The 21,050-nt window shown below is 45.8% G+C and overlaps 2 protein-coding genes and 1 long non-coding RNA gene across 8 annotated transcripts in view; all 3 read right to left on the reverse strand.

Annotated features, from left to right (window-relative positions):
* Nucleotides 1-6,461, reverse strand: part of slc6a9 (solute carrier family 6 member 9) — a 39,310-nt gene extending 32,849 nt beyond the window's left edge. Inside the window, exons 1-3 of one of the 5 annotated variants that reach the window (XM_028975980.1) lie at nucleotides 5,103-5,172; nucleotides 2,788-2,853; nucleotides 2,050-2,273 (exon numbers count right to left, since the gene is read on the reverse strand). The gene's annotated coding sequence lies outside the window, so the exon portion shown is untranslated. Of the gene's footprint in view, nucleotides 1-2,049; nucleotides 2,274-2,787; nucleotides 2,854-4,757; nucleotides 4,778-5,102; nucleotides 5,183-6,183 lie in introns of those variants that run through there. The other 4 variants (XM_028975982.1, XM_028975979.1, XM_028975984.1 and 1 more) reach the window with 4 other exon arrangements.
* A 3,386-nt stretch (nucleotides 6,462-9,847) lies between these two features.
* Nucleotides 9,848-11,510, reverse strand: klf17 (Kruppel like factor 17). 2 transcript variants are annotated; one of them, XM_028977842.1, is made up of 3 exons: nucleotides 11,337-11,510; nucleotides 10,475-11,228; nucleotides 9,848-10,380 (listed from the first exon to the last, which is right to left on the reverse strand). In XM_028977842.1, exons 1-3 carry the CDS (start codon nucleotides 11,415-11,417, stop codon nucleotides 10,205-10,207), a joined length of 1,011 nt encoding a protein of 336 aa, XP_028833675.1. In that variant the 5' UTR covers nucleotides 11,418-11,510; the 3' UTR covers nucleotides 9,848-10,204. The 2 variants fall into 2 exon arrangements, with proteins under 2 accessions (XP_028833675.1, XP_028833674.1); XM_028977841.1 differs by having other exon boundaries at nucleotides 10,475-11,231.
* Nucleotides 11,511-17,638: 6,128 nt separating this feature from the next.
* On the reverse strand, nucleotides 17,639-19,731 carry LOC114788665 (uncharacterized). The gene is made up of 2 exons (XR_003749560.1): nucleotides 17,975-19,731; nucleotides 17,639-17,841 (listed from the first exon to the last, which is right to left on the reverse strand). It is a non-coding gene; the product is annotated as an uncharacterized LOC114788665 (long non-coding RNA).
* Between the last annotated feature and the right edge of the window lie 1,319 nt (nucleotides 19,732-21,050).

Genomic DNA, 21,050 nt, shown 5'->3' on the forward strand with positions numbered 1-21,050 from the left:
AAAACATTTTTACTCAGTGAAGAACACCCTTGGCCTATGAAGCTTGTATCAACCGCTCAAAAGCAAGATATTTTAAGGTTTTCTTGTATGTCTGGAAATGGAACCTGCATTTCACTGGGGTTCAAATCAGGGCTTCATTTTAAGTGATTCATTGATGAATTGTGCCGAGTACCTGTTTCATTTTCAATTCATGGACAGACGAGTTCACAATCCATTCTTCACAGCAGTGGAGCAGTGGACAACTAGGGTGGTAGTAGCCTAGTGGGTAACACACTCACCTTTGAACCAGAAGACCCAGGTTCAAATCCCACTTACTACCATTGTGTCCCTGAGCAAGACACTTAACCCTGAGTGTCCCTGTAACTACTGATTGGAAGTCGCTCTGGATAAGGGTGCTGATAAATGCTGTACATGGACAACAGGACACTGCCACCTGTCCCAGTGGGCAGTTGTGGCCAAGAATCTAAAGAAGGAGACCCCATAACCTGAAGATCGTGGGCTCAAATCCTGACCCATTAAGGTGCCACTGAGGTCCCCTTGAACAAGGTACCGTCCCCTTTCATGGCTGCACACTAATTCCTGGGTTAAACGTAGAGGCCATCTATAACTGTGTGCACTGGCTTTCACACTGGTCAAACGCTTAAGCACACCAAGCACACCATGTGATTTACAACATGGCTTTTTGGTCGCTTTGGTGCAGTTACTAACCCTTACCCACCAGAATTGATGAATTAACAATCCCCTTGCTCTTCCTCACAACTACTCGTCCCCTGCAGCTTATGGAGCTTTGCTACAGTGCTCCCCATTTGCCCAACGGCATTCCACATTTTCAATCAGCCATCAGGCTGACAATGTGGCGAGGTGTTGTGTTCATTCCAAACCGTAGAATAGGGTGGTAGTAGCCAAGTGGGTAACACACTTGCCTAAGAACCATAAGACCCAGGATTACTAATAAATGCCAGGCATCTGAGAAATGCTGTAAATGTAAAAATGTAAATGTAGAATAACTTTGTCATTGCATATACATGTACTAGGGTTAGGGTTAGCTCCCTCTGCACATTTCATGGCTTAAAGCAGACGGCCCGATGTATTGTGCACCGAGTATCAAGCACAAAAACAATCACTTTCACTTTAAATGAGCAGAAATAACAGCTTGCTTTGATAAGGCAGCTTCTAATCTTCCCAACCACTGAACACCAACCAATCATCCAAGTAAGTGAGCCACAACGGCGCATGATTCTGCAATGACGGCCCCAGAAAAACAACACTGACATTTTTTCTGGACTGGCCACAGAGCCGGATGAGACGGTACAGGCAGAATCCCATAAAGTACAGCGCCGTGGGAAATTTCCATCAGTCTCCCACCACTAGACAAACTTCCGCGGACCCAAGAACGCAGAGCGAGTGGTCGGTCTACAGAACTGCTTCAATGTACATTATCCTACAATCACATTCAGATTTACTCCATGTTTTTGTCACAAACATGACTTTGTGGGGTGCTCCAGACCGCAGTTTTGTGTTGGTCTAATGTAATTGTGTTTTTAACCTGTCCTGTGTGCTATGTGCATTGTTGTAAGTAAATCCCCTGATTTTAAGATTTGTGTGACAGTTTTGAAAATGGGAAAATTAATTGAACCTGAAGAAACGTATGTTACCTCAGATATTGTTCCTGTTATTCCAACAGTTCTGCTACCATTATACATGACCTAGGCAAACTTTGTGCTGCCACTTTTTAACACATTTCCCCAGTTCTTGCGTCACTGCACGGGTTGCCGGTTCATTTTAGAATTCAGTTTAATATTTTATTGATGGTTTTATTAAGGCCCTAAATGGACAGGCCCCACCCTAGATAACAGATCTTGTTCACTTTCAGCCAACTCTTAGATCAATAAGATCGAGCGACAACGCCCTCCTCCACCTCCCCCGATCTCGCCTTGAGCAGAAAGGTGACAGAGCCTTCACAATTGCTCCGTCCTGTGGAACCAGCTACCACTTGACATTAAATTTGACCCAAAAACCTCTGCTTTTATATCTAGGCTTAAAACCCACCTGTACGCTTTAGCTTTCCCGAACTTTTACTGTGTTCTTCTTATCTGTATGTCCTTTTATGTCTGTTTTTGATAGGAAACCATATTTGTTGCATTAAAAAGCATGTTCTTTTTCTAACAAGTTAGGCCTTATCAGGTCTCTTAGTTTTATAAACTCAAAATCTATAGAAATCGAACTAGAATTGCTGGTTTCTTCCTCTTGTAAGTCGCTTTGGATAAAATCGTCTGCAAAATAAAATAAAAGTAAAGTAAAGGCATGAAATGGGTGAAAACTCCAGTCATGACATTGTTCATGTTGTAAATTACTCTGGTAGCTGGTAATGACTGTTAATGATTGAATATCTTCATACATGTAGAGAGGAACTTTATCAGCAACAAACTGTCACTGAAATTTTTCAGGATTTAATGAAAACCCCTTTACAATTATAATAGTACAACTGAGAGCAGTTGCACTGCCCTGGTCGTTGATTATTTATTTTTAAAATTCCTATTCAAACCAAGTTCATGTTTTTTCATGGAAAAACAATCTAAATGACCCTAAACATTTGATATGATATGGTGTTACCACTGTACTGATTCTGCTTCTCCTGGCACATTTTGATATCTTATTCGCACTTATCAGTGACACAAAGAAAGGACATTTTCAAAAAATGTTTTTTGAAAAATCATGATATAATGTTGAGGTAATACTGCCCACCCCCAGTTTTGAACCGGAAACTTGTCAGGATGTGACGCTTACCAGAATCCTCACGGTACTTTTGATTCTGGGCTTTTGATGTTGGAAGGATGCACCATCAGAAATAACCTGTGCCATATAGAAGATTTTAAGCACAAATATTCAAATGGAAATTCATTTGAAAATGCAATATTCAATCAGAGCATGTCATTTGATATAACATTTTGCAATTGGCAATTCAATGTGCAAAGTGTGGATGCAATCTTTTATCAATTTCAATTTTTTTTAACAATAAACAGAATAACAAATTATTTTTCTAAATTTTTTGCAATATTGCATTGCCAATTGCCATTTCAATATTTGTGCTTAAAATCCTCCAGTGTCAAAACACATTGCATCATATTGGCATCAGCCACCATCAGAAATAACCGGCCATTCACTTTTGCTTTCAGTTTTGAGCCTGTGTCATACGGAAGATTTTAAGCACAAATATTCAAATGGAAATTCATTTGAAAATTGTCAATGCAAACCAATGCAAAACATCATTTTGCAAATTTTCTATCAATTTTTTATTTTTCCAATATTGCATTGCCAATTGCCCTTTGAATATTTATGCTTAAAATCTTCCAGTGTCAAAACATATTGCACCATATTGGCATTAGCCACCAACTGTTCTGAAATAGTGGAAAACAAAACTTACAGATTGTCACAAGCTAAAAATGAAAAAGCTAAAAATGACCTTTGCTTTTGTATTTGTTGAATTCTTGATCATTGGCTAATGTCACATGACCCACTTGCAGACAGAAAATCCTTTTTGTGCTTTCTTGTGCATACTGAGTACATGAAATTCAATATGATTCCAATGCATTCGTTGTATGAAATATGCTTGTCTATATTTAATGTAAAAAATTAGAGTTGATCAGGAGTTAGGGTTACAACACTCAACTCATCCTCCCAGAGATTAACAGACATAATCCACAGTCGGGACAGGACTAAACCAACAAGACTAATTCCTTTACGCTATTGGTTTAAAAAAAAAAAAAAAAACAGTGCACAAGGCATTTCATTTACAGCGGTGCTGTGGAGCCAGGAAAGAGACACAGTTCAGTCCACTCACAGCCTTGCTCTTAACTCTACACTGCTCGCACTGGGGACGCGTTCAATCGCCAACCAGAGCTTCCCAACTGAACTCACAACATTTTCCTGGAGGCTTTCCGTCCAACTATTGCTTAATTAGGATAAGGTAAATGCTAATGATGTATGTGGCAAGGTGGGCAGTCTGTCAGGGGTTCCAGGAACAGGACCGTGAAGCCCCGGCTTACACTAACAGGTCATAACCGACAGAGGGAAGTTGCAGTCAAACGTAGAGCAATTACTCCATCCGAAGCTTTCCCATAATATACAGTGGTTAAACAGCATCTAGAATGTCACGTGAGAGTAACATTAGTCACTTTCAGTTTTAGTCACTAGTCAATATGTCATTTACAAAAAAAAAAAAAAAAAGAAATTACGAACTAATAATGTTATGTCAGAATCCACATCATCTGTCTGTTTCCAGCTACAAACAATTCTATACATATGGTCAACACAAATCAAATAAATCTTACTTTAATCATTATTCACTCAAATTAATTTCATTAGCCACGTATTGTATTAACTCCTCCACAATACAACAGAACACAAACTAATACAAAAAAAAAAAAAAAACTTGCCTGTAATGATATAATTGATTACAAAATAATTGTAGTGGACATCTGTACATCAAAGCGTAATTAAATACATGAACGATTTGCTGTCTGATGTCATACATCTCAATAGTAAAATCAGAATATTTAAAATGTGTAGAGTTTTAATAACTACATATTACTCTGGTTATTTTAAAAGCAGAAAACGCACTTGGTTAGTTCATCAGTTAAAATCTCCAGATCAAGCGATTAATGTTCAATTAAATGCGAAGAAATGCAGGATACGATAGTGAGAACGTCCGCAAGCAAGTACTGCCACCCGAAAGTCGTCAATTACAATGTACTTACAACATGAATTAGTGGTAATAACGTTACACGGTTTCATTCATGTAAAAGCCAGACGGGGTGTCAGCTGTGCTCCTGCCGGTGACACTGGCCATCTTGTGGGAGGACAATGCAGAGCCGGCAGCCACCGCCACGTGTTTGGGGGGTGAGGGCGACATGGCAAGCGACTTTTACCAACTTTTACTCGTATCGAAACAACACGCTACGCGGGTCCTGCGTTCGTTTCGGCCCGACAGCAGTCGGTTTAGTAATTAAAAGCGTGAAAGAAAGAAAGAAAGAAAGAAAGAAGGAAAGGAATAAGGAAGGAGAGCAGCGGCGGAAGTGGCGCGAGTTAAGCCGGCGTCTTACCATCACTTGTCCGGTGAGGTGAGGAGGACCGGCGGTGGCGGTGGCGGTGCTGGCGGCTCTTTAAATGTTGCATCAGTCTGTCGGGCCGGACGCGGGCTTCCTCTTTTAAAGCCTCGGCCCGCCTCCCTCTCCCCGCACCCCGCGTCTTATCTGCCCGCACCCGAACACCCACCCACCCAGGTTTTAATCGTCTTTAAAGCTGGTGACGGTGGGACGCTGACTTCACGCATGTCGTGTGAAGTGTGAGCGATTTGCCTTCCACTGGGACACTCCCAATACATGTGCACAAAAGCCAATCAATACCTAATAATATTCAATGATAATAATAATAATAATAAAAAAATAAATAAATCCAGCATCACGAAAATCATTCTCCTCGGTGCCAGCAGATCAGTATAATTGTTTGGATTATGAGCAGTGTCAATCTATTTATTAAAGTCATAATAGAAGCAAACTCTTTAATCATTTCATATGCTGGCAAGGCACAGACGATGAGCGTTTTAGGACATTGAGTTGATCATTTTTTTTCGCATTAATTGTAAACCAGGCATTATACGAAATGGCATATATAAACAACAAAGAACTAGAATCGTGGTTATTTGACGTTTAAAACGTGTGTTTTGAACGGAACGTATTCTCGCATAATTGAAATTCGCGAAACAGTGACGCCTGGCGCATTGATTGCAAACTAGGGGAGACGTGGTGAAACTGACCGGAACACCTGCCTTCCGCACCTGGGAGCCCCAGAACTCCCCTTTCAGGTAAACCATTAGAACCTTAACACAAAAAAAAATACGAGAAGTGGTGCTCCCGTTCATTAAAAACAAAATTATGATCAATACAAGTGCGGCGTGATGGACGCATCAGCCACCGGTGGTTCCTCTCCTCCAGACAAAAGGGCCGCGTCTTTTGTTCCGGAACGTGTCGAACAGTTGCCGGCGCGGTCGGCGATGAAGAAGAAGAGGGCTGCGCTGATGAAGAGTGGCTTGGCGTGAATATGAATGGCGTGGTGGCGGCGTGAGGAGGCGCTGCTTTGATGGTGGCCACGTACGGAGATGGATTCGGGTTCCTTTGTACTCACCGCGGACGCGCCGTCTGTTGCGTGGCGTGACGTCACGAACCGAGTTGGAGGATCTCAAAAGGGTTATTATTACGAGCAGACAGACCTGAAAAAAAAAAAAATGAAAGCACGGTGGAAGTAAATATCAGAGAAATATGACTTTTACACACACAGTCAGCTCTGCCCCAAGCCTCCTCACTCTCCTTCTTTGTCGTCCTTTGAGCTAAATAAATCCCGTAGATCTTATTAAAGAATTACAACCAACGAGCGCGTTCTTTCGTTCTTCTGCGGAGTCCCGGAGGACGATTGTTCTGCAGGTTGTCCCCGGGGGTGATGCACCCTGTGCCAGCCACAGTCCGCGTAGTTCATGTGTTGTTCAGAGACTGCCCCCATGTGGCGTAACGTGTAAAGTACAGGCTCCTGGTTTCTGCTAATTATCGAAGAGAATTGAAATGAGCTTTTTAACAATGAACAATACAATATAAAGCAATAAAGTAAAATTAAACGAAAGATACAGGTCAAGAATATTTACAATATAATTTAAGCAGTGAGCTACAGTGCAGGTGTGATGATGATGATGAAGCAAAATAAAAGATTACATGTTGTATTTTTTTTCCAGTGTTCACTTGTTACAGTGTGGAATGAGGTAGGACAGTTAAAACAGTTAAAGTAGTGCACAACATTAAATGGCCTCTGAGGTGCCACTGAGCAAAGCACTGTCCCCACACACTGCTCCCCTGGCGCCTGTCATGGCTGCCCACTGCTCGCCAAGGGTGATGGTTAAAAGCAGAGGACACATTTTGTTGTGTCACCGTGTGCTGTGCTGTTTATTACAATGACACATTACTTCACTTTCAATTTATAAAGACAAAATGGGTGTTTGTACATGTGCATGTCCAGGGTGGTGGTAGCAGCATGTGTATGTGGTGTGTGTGTGTCTGTGCTGAAGTCCAGTGAATCCTGATGTTAATTAAAAGTGAAAGTGAAGTGATTGTCATTGTGAATCACTGCAGCACAGCACACGGTGACACAACAAAAAGTGTCCTCTGTTTTTAACCATAACCCTTGGTGATCAGTGGGCAGTCATGACAGGGGACGGTGCTCAGTGGCACCTTGGCGGCTTCTGATTACAGGGCCACTTCCTTAACCGCAAGGCCAGCACCGCCCCATAAGTGAGGTGAGCGAGTGCTGGGAATTCAGCAGTCTGATGATGCGGGAGAAGAAACCGTTCCTGACCCTGGATGTCCTGTAGCACTTGCCAGACGTCAGCAGTGTGAAACATGTGTGTGCAGGGCGTGTCTCCTCCCTGACAATGTTCTTCACTCTGAGGGTGTGATGGATCTCCTCCAGAGTTGGGAGTCAGGTGTCTTAATGATTGATAGTGAAATCGAATGTCAAGGCAAACACAACCGAAACAAATTAGAAAATTACATGTACAAACATTGATATTTAACCACTATACTGTTTTTATTTAAACATCATTGTGCAAAATAGTGGCAGTGGTGACCTAGCGGTGAAGGAATCAGCCCTGTAATCAGAAGGTTGCCGGTTCGAATCCCAGTCCGCCAAGGTGCCACTGAGCAAAGCACCATCCCCACACACTGCCCCCCCCGGGCGCCTGTCGTGGCTGCCCACTGCTCACCAAGGGTGATGGGTTAAAAGCAGAGGACACATTTCGTTGTGTCACCGTGTGCTGTGCTGCAGTGTTTCACAATCACTTTACTTCACTTATTATTATTTTTATTACGCTCTATTTGATAATGTACCAATAATCTCAGGAAGTGGTTAGATGTTTAATTGTACCACACAAGATCAATACAATTGAAAAATTCCAGGATACTCGCTTTAACCCTCTTTCATCACCAACAATACAAAAATAAACGTTAAACATAAAAACGTAGCCAAGTTTCGAGCTTGGCAATGTCTAGATATTATTCAAATGATTTAATCTTTTTCAAATTGTTGGTTTTTAATATTATATCTGCAGCGGGGGTAGTAGTGTTCAGAAATTCCAGAGCTCGACAGTGTGACATTCCAGAAGCTGCAGGCTATTCATCAACCATCTGGAAGGGTCACCAGCAAAGTCAGCGTTCATTGCTCCAGTCCTTCAGGCTAATCAGGTTCGGACAGTATTGGAATGGGGTGCTGAACGAGGAGGTCCTGCACGGTGCCTTGAACGCTGGGACACCTTCGGAAAAGTCTAGCCGAATGCTCTGTGAAAATGGTCTGTTGCAGTGGTGCCAACAGGTGGCTGCAAAAAACGGGCTGGTTTTAATCACTAAGCTTGTCAGAGTAGATGAAGTGAAGTGATTGTCACAGCACACGGTGAAATTTGTCCTCTGCATTTATCCCATCACCCTGAGTGAGCAGTGGGCAGCCATGACAGGCGCCCGGGGAGCAGTGTGTGGGGACGGTGCTTTGCTCAGTGGCACCTCAGTGGCACCTTGGCGGATTGGGATTCGAACCGGCAACCTTCTGATTACGGGGCCGCTCCCTTAACCGCTAGGCCACCAGAGAGAAGATGGCCTGAAGGACAAGCAGTCAAAGGGGATGTGTACCAGCCCAAGGTAGATCTGCAAGTGAATGAGCGACAGTACTAATACCAAATAATTGGCAGTGGTTATTGTGGTTAAATCTTTTAGGACCACAATTTTCATTATTTTATCCTGTAGTGGTAGCATTATTGACTAATGGATAATGGATCATTTTATTTTGCCCCCCATGTGCTGTGAGAGGCAAAAGGCTCCAGGTCAACTCCAAAAGCATTCTCCTCAATGCCAGCAGATAATTTGGATAATATGCCGGATCCTGTCAGTTTGTGAAATATCACTAATGCGTTGATGTGACATTTATTGTCTGAAGAAACAAAGACACAGAAATAGACACAAAAATGTGGTTTTGTGGACAGCATATCCTAGAACCCTTTCTGGACACCATGTAAGACTATGTCATTATCAGGAACACGATTCAACTCCACATGATTATCTCCCTTCTGCCATATCAGTTCCCTGGCCTGGAGAGTCAATAGGTGGCCAACGGTGTCCTGCTTACATGTGACAAACTTCTTTTGGTCAGCCATACCTTAAACCCACCTGTGTGACGAGACCATGGATACTCTGGAGATGTTCTGTGGAGAGGGATGGTCTCAGATGTTCTGCTTTGTGTTCTCAAACCTTACAAAGAGGCAGGCGCTTCATACAAGGTGAACTGGAAATTAAATAAACCGAAGCTGTCGTTTGTTTAAAGTGTCTTTTCTCATTACAGTAGTTAGAAAAATATTAGTTTGCTGTTTTAAACCAAGCTGTCTAATTATTTTTTTTTTCTCACTTTACTATAATACTACTGACAGTAGGTTTGTTTGGTTTATTCACATTATGGCAATTCTAAAGTGTGACAGATTACGTCAATTTTTAAAAAATGAATGTTGTTAATCGAATGAAACGCTGGTTATTGTAACAAATGTGTTTTGGTCGAGCACAAAACTGAAATTGCCTCTTGTCTTTCCTAGTTTTTCCTCCTTTTTTCAGGCCAAACTGTCCTGGAGATCAACCTTGGCGATTGGTGGAGGGTAATAATACTTTTGAACAGGAGGTGGCGATATACGCCACACCCACACCGCCCCCCCCGGAGGAAGGTCCGTTCAGCTCGGGTCCTGCATGGGCCATCAAGGAACAGACGGAAAACGTACCAAAAAAAACAAGCCTTTAATTGCATTTCAACGTACAGGCGCAGCACGTAGTCTTGACATCTAAAACAATATCAGTATGAAATATGACACACTCTTTGGAAATAAAGATTTACAAAAGTTTTCAAGTATAGACACGGTTTTATATTGTACAACTTCATTAAACACCACTGTTCTTGGTCGTTGTTGGTACCTGGTCGCCTCCTTGACACTGGTGGATGGATAAGAAACCAACTGGGTCCTGCCCAACTTCTGCGCGCACACTCTCGCCATCAAATATATAGATTTATATATATATATATATATATGTAACGAGAAGAATAATTTACACCCCTCTTTAAATACTGACATAAGTTACTACATGTGGCGCTTCATGTGCAGCGCCAGGTGGTCCGACCTGGAGAAGGCGCGCTCGCACAGGTGACACTGGAACGGCCGGTGGCCGGTGTGCTTGCGGTAGTGGCGCGTCAGCTCGTCGGAGCGGGCGAACTTCCAGCCGCAGCCCTCCCAGCCGCAGTGGTACGGCTTCTCGCCTGCCGGAAAGAGAGAGAAGTAGAGATTAAAACCGGAATTCGTCCCGGGTGCCCGTCTGCGTGTGCGTGGGGTGCCCACGAACCGTGTACCCACCTGTGTGTGTGCGCATGTGCGCCTTCAGGTGCGAGCTCTTCGTGTACGTCTTGCCGCAGCCCGGAAACTCGCAGCCGTGCGTCGCGACGCGCTTCCTGGCCCACGACCGGCGGCCTCGCCTCGGCCTGCTGCCCTCCTCCGCCGAGAGGAAGTCCAGAAGCGGCGACGACGGCGGGGTCAGCACCACGCCGGGCGCGGCCACGGGCACGGCGTCCGTGAACATGGCGTACTGGCCGTGGAACTGCGGGTGCGCGTACTGCGCGGGGAAGTGCGCGGCGCCCACGTAGTGCTGCTGGGGCATCAGGTGGGGGTGCTGATGTTGCTGGTGCATGCCGTGGGACGCGTAGCCGTGCACGGCTGCCTGCTGGTGGTGGTGTAAAACCCGCGCGCCCTTCGGCTCGTACCCCGGGAAGTCGCGCGCAATTGCGCACGGCTGCTCGCTGCTCTCCGTCTTTATTTTGTATCCGTGGTGGGTCCCCGTCAGGTCGGCGTAGTCCCGCATGCCGAGCTGGAAGCTCGCGTCGGGGGTCAGCAGCTCCGCGACCAGGCCGTGGCCGGGCGAGCTCTCCGGAGACTCCGGCAGGGGGTACGCGGGGACCCCGCTCCCCGACGCGGCGGTGTTGGACAGGATGAACTCTAGATCCAGAAACTTGGAGAGGTCGTCCTCGTCCCTGGCGAGCGCGGGGGACTCGACGATGCTGAACTCTACCTCGATCAGGGGCTTCAGGTCTTCCCCATGGTCCATGGTCCACTGCTTCTGGGGACAAAGTCGACCGCGATTACGATGCGTGCATTTCACGTAACGCAGCGAACGACGCGACCGGCGTGGATTAAACACGGAAAGGACGGAAAGCCGACTTACATGGAGGATCTCGGACTGCTTATCTCCCAGCTCGTGGAGAGCGCTGGAGATCGGCGGCAGCATCACGTCCGCCAGGGCCATCGCTGCGGGACGAGTCGTGAAGGCTAAACGTCTCAGGTGGCCCGAGTGCACACGTACATACCCCACTCCACAGCTCTGCTCCTCCGGCCCACCGGCGCCCGGATTTAAACCGAGCGGTGGGGCGGGGCCAGGCATGGGGCGTGGCCAAAGGAACTGCTGTCACTTGACTGGCAGAATGAGCGAGTTTTAAATACTTGCCTAGATGTGAAAACAAAACATATACTTGAAGTGAAGTAAGTGAAGTAATTGTCACTTACGATACACAGCAGCACAGCTCACGGTGCACACAGTAAAATACTTGCACTATGCTTGCGTATTTTTCAAAAGGAGCGCGCTCTTGCTGTGGTGGGTTCAAATCCACGAGCAAGACGACAGTCCCTTTACATAAACGCTGTAAATGTAAACGCAACAACTAATATTTTCATCTATTCTGAAGGTATTTTTTTTTGTAAAAATCGCCACGTGGGTGCAGTAGATAGAGGGCGCCAGAGAGCCGGTTCACGTGTCCGGTCCAGTTGTCCGGCTGGAGAGGTTCCGGTCCGACCTGTTTCCGACCTGACATCGCTCATCGTTTCTCCACCATAATAAAAAAAAATCCTACGATCCACTGTTTATTACTTTTAATCAGTTTTATGGCTTCTGCACGGCCCGATCGAGAGTTTCCCGCCATCGAAACAGCACGGCGGGGATCATCTTAATGCCAATAATCCCCAACGACGCAATTCGCACTTTTGATTAGGCTATTATGCAAATTACAGGAGACGAAGCCGTGTTAGTTTTGGGTTTAAAGGCAACCTCGTCGTCCAAAAGTTGAACGCCACGCAGGAAATATCCATCTCTCTTTTTATTTATCGCAGCAGCCCGTTTCAAGCAGGAAGGTGAAAGATGGGGGGATCGGGTCCGCTGTTAGAGAGCAACACGTTGCATTAATGAGAAGATGCGAGATAAAAGATAAGAGCAGATAAGAGCAACTGCCATCGTTAATGCAGGGCAGAATTCGAATGCCGAAAGAACCATTTCGATCTGTGGCACACACACACGCAAAAACTTTTATTAAAAAATATAAGAATAATTTCAACAGTATGGTACAGTCCGTGATAATTAAACGGGCAACATCTGAACTGTAGAGCAGTAAATGAAGCTTCGTATTTTACCGAACGATTTAATATGTCTACGAATGTGGCTAAACGAAATAAATATGGAGTAAAGGTTTTGGAGGAGGAGATCTGCGTGGAAGGACTGTGGGATGAGCGGTTTTATACCGCGATTATTAATAAACGTCCCACGCAAACCACGCAGAATCCGCTCCGACCGCTGAGTGGAAATTGGGAGAATATCCGTTTCCAGCCTGCCACAGAGAGGAACACACACACACACACACGAAAAAAAGAATCTACTCCTTATTTTCCCAAAACATATATTTAATATATTTAATTAAGATATTTATTGTTATTGAAATCGCACGATAAACGAACGAATTTTAATCGACTCGACACACTAATTAAACAATTTTTTTTTCGATGCTTACTAACCAGGATTTATGAACAGGACTTATTTTCTGTAGGCCTGCAACTGAAACTCGTTTCGTTCCATTTCCACCCCCCCCCCCACCCCATCCCCGAATCCACATGGGATGAAAACGGGGAACAAGTGCAGCGCGGTCTCCACCCGCGGACGTGCCGCGGAGAGGAACGTGGACCTGCGCGATAACGTGTGTTTACACAACCGTCTTTATGCGCGCGTGTGTGTGTGTGTGTCGTTCTTACGGGCACTGCTGGAATGTAGATGGACACTGGTCATTATTGCATCATTCGTTTAATAATTATCAGTGACCAGCAACTGAAGGTGGAGCCCAACTGCAGCTCCATCCTATCCAGCCCATCACCAAGTAAGTTGGACAGTAATTGACAAAGCAGACAAGATCAATCGGTTGAACAAACAGAGATTAGGCAAATTGGAAGGCGGGTGTTTAAATACTAAATAAAGACAAATGCAAAGGTGGGATAAGGACGTCCCGCAGGTGAAAAGTAAAGGGAACCCATGACTGTTTTTCATGTGCCATGGCTCCAGTCTTTAAAATCTCCACTTTCAGATCTTATAGTCCAGTAAATTTTTTTTTTAAAACTCAAATCAAGAATTTACGATGTTCCATTGAAATTACACTATTTGCCGCACGGATGACGCTTCCTCTGCTTCCTCTGCTTCATTCCCCAGTGGCTAGGCCCTGTGCCAGAAAGTTTTCACTTGTGCACTGCAAAAATCAATTACAACCTAATCTAGCGACTCCAGAATCGTAATTGTCCCCCATTAAACGCGCAGAAGGGGAAACCCAGAGCTATCTAATACAAATAAGCAGCACAGGGGCCGGCCGGTACCTTTTCTAAGAAGGAAGCAGGACTGCGGTAAATATGGGAAAAGCATCACAGAAAATTACAACTTCAAACACAATCAGCAAACTGGCCTTTCCTGAAAGATAGAAACAGAGGGGGGAATGGAATCGGATGGACGCGACTCCACCTCCACCGTGGCGGCTGCCTTTTCAGAGTGATCTAATGGGAACGCAGCACGACTCACAATGATGGGGTGTCCCTTTTCCACTTCCTTTTATATAATTTTTAAAAAACAGTAGACGCTCTGAAAAAAAAAGACCAAAAATAATAATAAATCACTTGACACAAAAAGATTTGCTATATTAATAAAATGTACAGTACAGGCCAAAAGTTTGGATGCACCATCTCATTCAATGTGTTTTCTTTATTTTCATGACCATTTACGTTGGTAGATTCTCACTGAAAGCATCAAAACTATGAATGAACACGTGTGGAGTTATGTACTTAACAAAAAACATGCTTTATATTCTAGTTTCTTTGCTCTGATTACTGCTTTGCACACTCTTGGCATTCTCTTGATGAGCTTCAAGAGGTCGTCACCAGAAATGGTTTTCCAACAGTCTTGAAGGAGTTCCCAGAGGTGTTTAGCACTTGTTGGCCCCTTTGCCTTCACTCTGCGGTCCAGCTCACCCCAAACCATCTCGGTTGGGTTCAGGTCCGGTGACTGTGGAGGCCAGGTCTCCACTTTTTGTTAAGTACATAACTCCACATTCATAGTTTTGATGCCTTCAGTGAGAATCTACCAATGTAAATGACCATGAAAAGTTTGTGTCCTGTTCTGTATATTATGTAGAACTTGTTGATCTGTGCGATGGTGAAGACGATGATGATGTTGCAGTACCCAGGGTCCTCACTCTCCACTGGAGCCTCCTTTGTCGTGTCAATAACCACACACACACACATAAATACTGTATGCACGGTGGATGGTTTATTGAGGAGATGGGTGTTGAGTCATTTCAGGCACCCCTACGGTGACAGGATAAACGCGCTCCTCTCGGGCCCTGATTCGTGATGCCGCCGGTCTGGACGGAAGAAGCGCACGTCCGGTTAAAGATGGCACCTGGGCCGTGACGGGCCCCTTTTGTCCGCCTGCAGACTCCAGCTCTTGTGTCCCTGCAGAGGAATCGCAGCAAATAAACGAGGAAATCAGATTGAACCCGAGGGTGGTAAACAAATCACGCCAGGGCTCTCCGAGTCCCTTCAGGCCACATTTTGCCATGGAGAATGACTCTGGCACTGTGTGGGGTGAAGCCATGCTGATTAGCTGCTGTTAAAAAATGGAGGCTGGAACTGAGCCCCCTTTGTGCTTCCAGGCTCGCTGCGTTGAACCCATGACGGCATTCCATGTGCAAAAAAAAACCCCGATCTTTTCTTGTGAAAGACGTGACTACAGTTTTACATTTACAGCATTTATCAGACGCCCTTATCCAGAGCTACTTACAATCAGTAGTTACAGGGACAGTCTCCCTGGAGCAACTTAAGGTTAAGTGTCTTGCTCAGGGACACAATGGTAGTAAGTGGGATTTGAACCCGGGTCTTCTGGTTCATAGGCAAGTGTCTTACCCACTAGGCTACTACCACCTTTTTTCACCCGCTGCGCGCGTGGCGCCATCCGGGTCACTCGTCCCGTTTTCAGGCTTTTCAGAAACGGCTCTCTCACGATCTCTCGTGTCTCTGGCACGAAGAGGTGACACCATATGACGAATACGCGCACACCTCTCCGCGTTCAGCGGTTCAAATCGCGAACAGGTACGGGGCCGAACGGGCAGGAGGTACAGAAAGGTTAATCCTCGAGTGAATGTGCTCACTATACGACATTCTGATCTGCTCCGACGACAGTCGGATCTTCCTGAGGACGTGGGGCCAGTTGGTACGGTCACACGTTTTCGTGCGAGCACGTATGTCTGGAAAAATGTGTATCTAAAGGACACGATGACGGGATTAAACACCGGGATTAACGCGGGCTGTCGAAGGGAAGCATGAGCGGCAACACCCTGCAGACGCATACATAATGAGATTAGAGGGATGTCGTTAAGCGTTAATTGTCTGTTTGCGGACGGCCAATTAATGGGGTTCCCCGGTGATGATAAGAGCTCACCCCGTAAACGTGTTTACTCCTCAAACAGAGATTATTGATCCTCGCCAGTCTGGCCGGTGAGGGGGGGGCCGGAATGTCCCCCCTACGTGGTCGTCCCGGATCGGTTCTGGGCTCTTTCAGGGAAATTTGCCGCTTTCACCCAAGGACTCCTGGCGCAGACATCAAAGGGCCGTCGCGCTCGAGTGGAACAGGCAGAACAGGTCCGGCGCTGCCGGCCGGGGGTCAGAGGTCACCGAACCCGCGGCCTGTTTACACCTGAGCCCTCACGCTATTCCTGTCTTTTTTCGGAAAGCGCCGCCGCCTGCATCTCAGGTCCATGCATGTCTGCCTTCGCAGCGCCGCCTCACCGCCACTCATCCTGTCTAGATCAAAAGCCTTGCTTGTCATGACACTGGCGGAGCTTAAATAATTTTGTTGTAATTATCTATTGTGCGCGGCGACAACGGGCGGTAAAATTGCGCTATGATCTGGTGTCACGTGGGCTTCTTGACAGGGCAACGTGTCTCCTGCGCCGTTAAAATCGGACACATGAAAACATGGCTTCAACAAAAGGCACGTCCCCTTTGATGCTCCCCTGCGACCGGGGGCTTCGCCTCTCTGCTCCGCACTGAAACGGCGAGATAATTACCGGCACGCACACAAGCACCCTCCTATTATTCAGTAGGACCCTTCAAGCTGTCCCGTCCTCTCTCGGAGACACACATGCACAGACAGACAAAGAAGCATACATATTTACCTACAACACACACACACACACACACACACATTTTTATATAGCGAGACACAACATACACAGACAAAAGGACGAGATCTGGGAAATGAACCCCGGGCGATCTTTGGCGCACCTTCCAGTCACACGCGAGTCTCGGTACTGTACGTCCTGGCAATTAATTGGCACCCTCCAGAGCCCCGATGATGAGTCTGAAAGACCGCACCGGCAGGATTCATCGGGAATCTGGGGCAGCCCGCGCGAGAACGAAAATTACAAACGGGCACACACGCCCAGGAACGCGCGCCGATCAACGTGTCATTAATGGCGGCATTGCGTGCCAGCTCCCTCGCGCCGCCGGTTATTGTGTTAAATTCCGATCTTTGGTACATTATGTACAGTTCTACTGTACAAGGCACATCCAGTGCCTTCATTCATACACGACCAAACACAAATGGCCGCGCCTTTCATTGGAGCCGAGGTGCATGGAACGTTCTTTCGCTGCCGTGCCCACGGGCCCCTTTACCTGCCCGCCGAACTCGAGCAATAAAAACGCGCCCCTTTACGGCAAGTGCATCGAGCGCCTTGCACGCTTACATTTCTAGCCGCGTTGGCCTAAAGACGGCCGGATTAGAGGCACGTCCAGGGTGCGAGGTCACATTTTTTGCCGCGTTAAGCTCGGCGGTATGCGATTAACACCGGCTAATGAGCATCTGCTTCAGGCCACAGGTAACCGTCGCCTCCAGAGACAGAGCGACGTCGTATGCGATTATCTCTTCGCCCAGGAATGCCTGACATCCCCGCAGATGTGAGGTGAGGTGTGAGAAAACTGTAAACGTCAGGGTGAGGTGACGCAAGGTGCGATTTAGGTCACTGGGTCACATTGCTCTGCTTTATACTTCAGACAGTAATAAATTATTTTACTGTTGCCGCAAACAGTGTTGGTTTCTGTTGCTCTTCTAGAGACGTCGATGCTTTCAGCTCATCCCCATCTTCCCTCAGGAATCAGAGGCGCAGAAAGAGCTTTATTTTGATGAGGTCTTTATTAATCCTGTATTTACATGATAAAGCTGTGCTTGTCTGTAGATATGTAGTTATGAACACTGTTTCAGACATTTTCGCCTAACAGACGTGAAGAGAACCGGGCCGAAGCTCTTGTCTGTTGTGGGGTCGTGGCCTGAATCAGGAACCTCTGGAACGCACAAGTCAGACCTTTCACCTTCTTTTCTGCAGACAAACAACATTTATTACCATGCGTGTCAGTCTGAGGCTATGGGCTCCACAAGAGGCCTATGACGTTTGCCGGCCAAGAGTAATAGGTGTGCTGCAGATAAGAGTGTTTGAGCTGGGCTCCACTCACTGGCTGCTTGAACAGTTGGCAAACAGCATTCTGGTGAACGGGAGACCTCAGGTCCTCTTGGACAGGAAGACCGAGAGAGAGAGAGAGCGAATGAGGGCCATTCACGGGACGTACAGAAGTGGACCTGGTTAATCAATGTCCAGATCCTGGCAAAGGACCAGCGATTGTCAGGTTTGTATTTATATAAGGATAATCCCAAGTGCACACGTGAAGACCCTGGACGCTCCAGCTCCAACCTGCAGGGCTTCTCTTGTCCTCCACTCCGCAGTGGAGGGAGATTTGGGGGTAAAAGCTGTTGCCATGGTGCGGCCATGTTCTCTGCAATGCAGCCTGAGGTGTAAGGTGTAATGAAATGTAACCAGTGAATGGTCTCAAACCCCAAGTTGGGGGAATATGCCACATTTTGCAGGTTTTACTGAACTGTGAATGTGAGTCACATGGTGAAAATGGTTAGACAAGGACGGAGAAAGCGGGACTTCGACAGCGTAACTCGAAGGAGCGTTGTGGTTGGTGGCCCCGCCTGTGTGAGAATAGAGTTTCATTTTACCTACCTGAGTCTCTCGTGCAGCCGGGATTACAACCGTGTACAGTTTCGACCTGCCATCTACGTCATTCTTCCAGCAGTTACCCCTCTATTGTTCGGTCCACATTAAACTATCACTGTTAGGAATGAAAGTGCTCCAACAGATTTCAACAAATTATTTAAGGGTGTGCACACTTATGCAACCAGATTATTGTAGTTTTTCTGTTGTATCTTTTGCCCAAATGATGTGATTGATACATATTATAGGTCACGAAACCTGACTTCACTTTCTATATCCACTATATATAATAGCAGGTGTCTTCACCACATCCACTTGCCCTGCCAGAGAACCCCGCCCCCTCCCAGTTTTTATTTTATTGGATCTACAACTATGACTACCACATTGAAAAAAAAGAATACAATTTTGTACAGTTATATTTAAGAGAACAGAGTGCAAATAAATCAATTTGGCCATGTGGTATACTTTGTCCTGTGCAGTAAAGTGGCAATGATGAGAAATAAAAAACACATAAAACATTATTTCTAATGTATACTCTATATGTAATATATTAGCACGCCATTTTTATAGGTGTGATACTCTTAATTGTTGCTAAATATGCCCCTATATAGAATAGATGTGTACCAGAATATGAGGCCAATATATATATGTACATAATAACCTTGTACTCACATAACCTGACATACTGAGCGAGTTTGAGAACCTGCAGTGTTCCCTTGTTTATGGTCAGATGTGCTAAGAAAATTGTCTCTACTGCAGTGGGGGTCTTATCACTGTGCCCATTCTTGGTTTTTCCGTTAGTGCTGTGGCGCTATCTGTGCCGGACCCTGACCAGGGTGCACTGCTGACAGCCGATTAGCGGCAATTAGGGCAGCAGGAGCACTGAGCTGCATGTTGGTGAGAAAGGTCCGCTGAGAATGTGCTGCTTTTTTTATCGAAATCTATTATTTTCTTATATACCAACTATGCATGTAACTGCTGTATCATCCTGGGTCCAGTCCAGATCAGAGTAAAGTCTTGCCCTTGACACTGTGCCGCTGAGATAAACATTCATAAATAAATTTAAATGGGTGAATGGGCACTCAGAGCACAGTGTATATGACTGTCCATTGGTTTTAGTGCTGTTGATCCTGATCAGAAACAAAACCTTAAAATGGTGACATCTCAGAGCCACCACACCACCTTTTCACCTGCAACACACAAGTGCAGGAACAACAAGAGCACCCACATGCTGACACGTCTCACAGGTGGTAGTAGCCTAGTGGATAACATACTCGCCTATGAACCAGAAGACCAAGGTTCAAATCCCATTTAATACCATCATGTCCATGAGCAAGACACATAACCCTAAGTTGCTCCAGGGGGGGACTGTTCCTGTAACTACTGATTGTAAGTCGCTCTGGATAAGGACATCTGATAAATGCTGTAAATGTAAATGTCTCGGCACTAGTCAAAAAAATACAGCTCCTGATGGTGGGAGTGATGCATGGAGTTTCATTAAGAAAGAGAGCTCACGTGTCATCTCTGCTAGATAAGAATGAAATTGTCAAATAGCCGCTTATCTGTGCTCTGTGATGAAGAAAGACAAAGTTGCATGACGCAGTCTGTCCTCCCCTGGTCAGCGTGTGTCACTGTGGAAGTTCTAGATTACATTTATCTGCTGTGTGGCAGGTCTTCATCTTTATGGCTCATTATGCTTCACACTCTTTCTGTGAGTTGCTGATAATCCCTCACATCTCAATTTTATTATATTTACTGGTCAATAGGGTAGGGTAATTTAAAAATGTGTGTAGGTTCTCTGGAGTGTTGGTCCTTTTGGTGAAGTCCGAAATGCCACACTGCAGCGTGGACCTCGCATGGACCACACAGTTGGCATGAGCAGAAGCAGCGTCAGTTCTCCACACGTCCTGCTCCAAGTGGCGCCACTGATAACCATCAGCCTGAACCACATGAAGAGAAAAGTCAACATCCAATTACACAATTAGCACTGGCAGGGGAGCTGGGATGCGATAAAGGACCAAACATCAATGTTCACAGTCACCGACATAATAGAGACGATTATTTTCCTCTGATGAATTTAGCATATTGAGTCGCCTGTTGCATCAGAATACTATACAGCAGAAAGCGTGTCTTCTTCATGTAAAAACATGGACCCTTGGCCTTCATCGCAAACACAGTCTTAACCCTGGTTGACCTTCTGACATGGTCCACATGTGAGTGGGGTAGGATTCCCCCACCATTACAGAATTATGTAGAGAAGAGTGAACGTCTATTCCCCATCTGGTTCCTGCTCACTTTTCCGAAACTGAGCATCTAGTAACAGGTGACGCCAGCAGACCCCCAGGCAGCTCTGAGTTGAAGCAGAACCTCTTTTTACGCACAAATCCCAGGCACATGAAACCATATAAGGGCCAGAAAACAAACGTGATTAAAAAGCCCAGAGAACAGACAAAGAAGGTGTAACTCAAGTCCCCTCTCTCCAATGGGCTGTTCAGGGGTAAATGGATCTGTGCTGTTTTTTTGACTGAGGTACA

This window comes from Denticeps clupeoides, chromosome 4 (genome assembly GCF_900700375.1).
Source record: "Denticeps clupeoides chromosome 4, fDenClu1.1, whole genome shotgun sequence".
In the NCBI taxonomy this organism is placed as follows: Eukaryota; Metazoa; Chordata; class Actinopteri; order Clupeiformes; family Denticipitidae; genus Denticeps; species Denticeps clupeoides.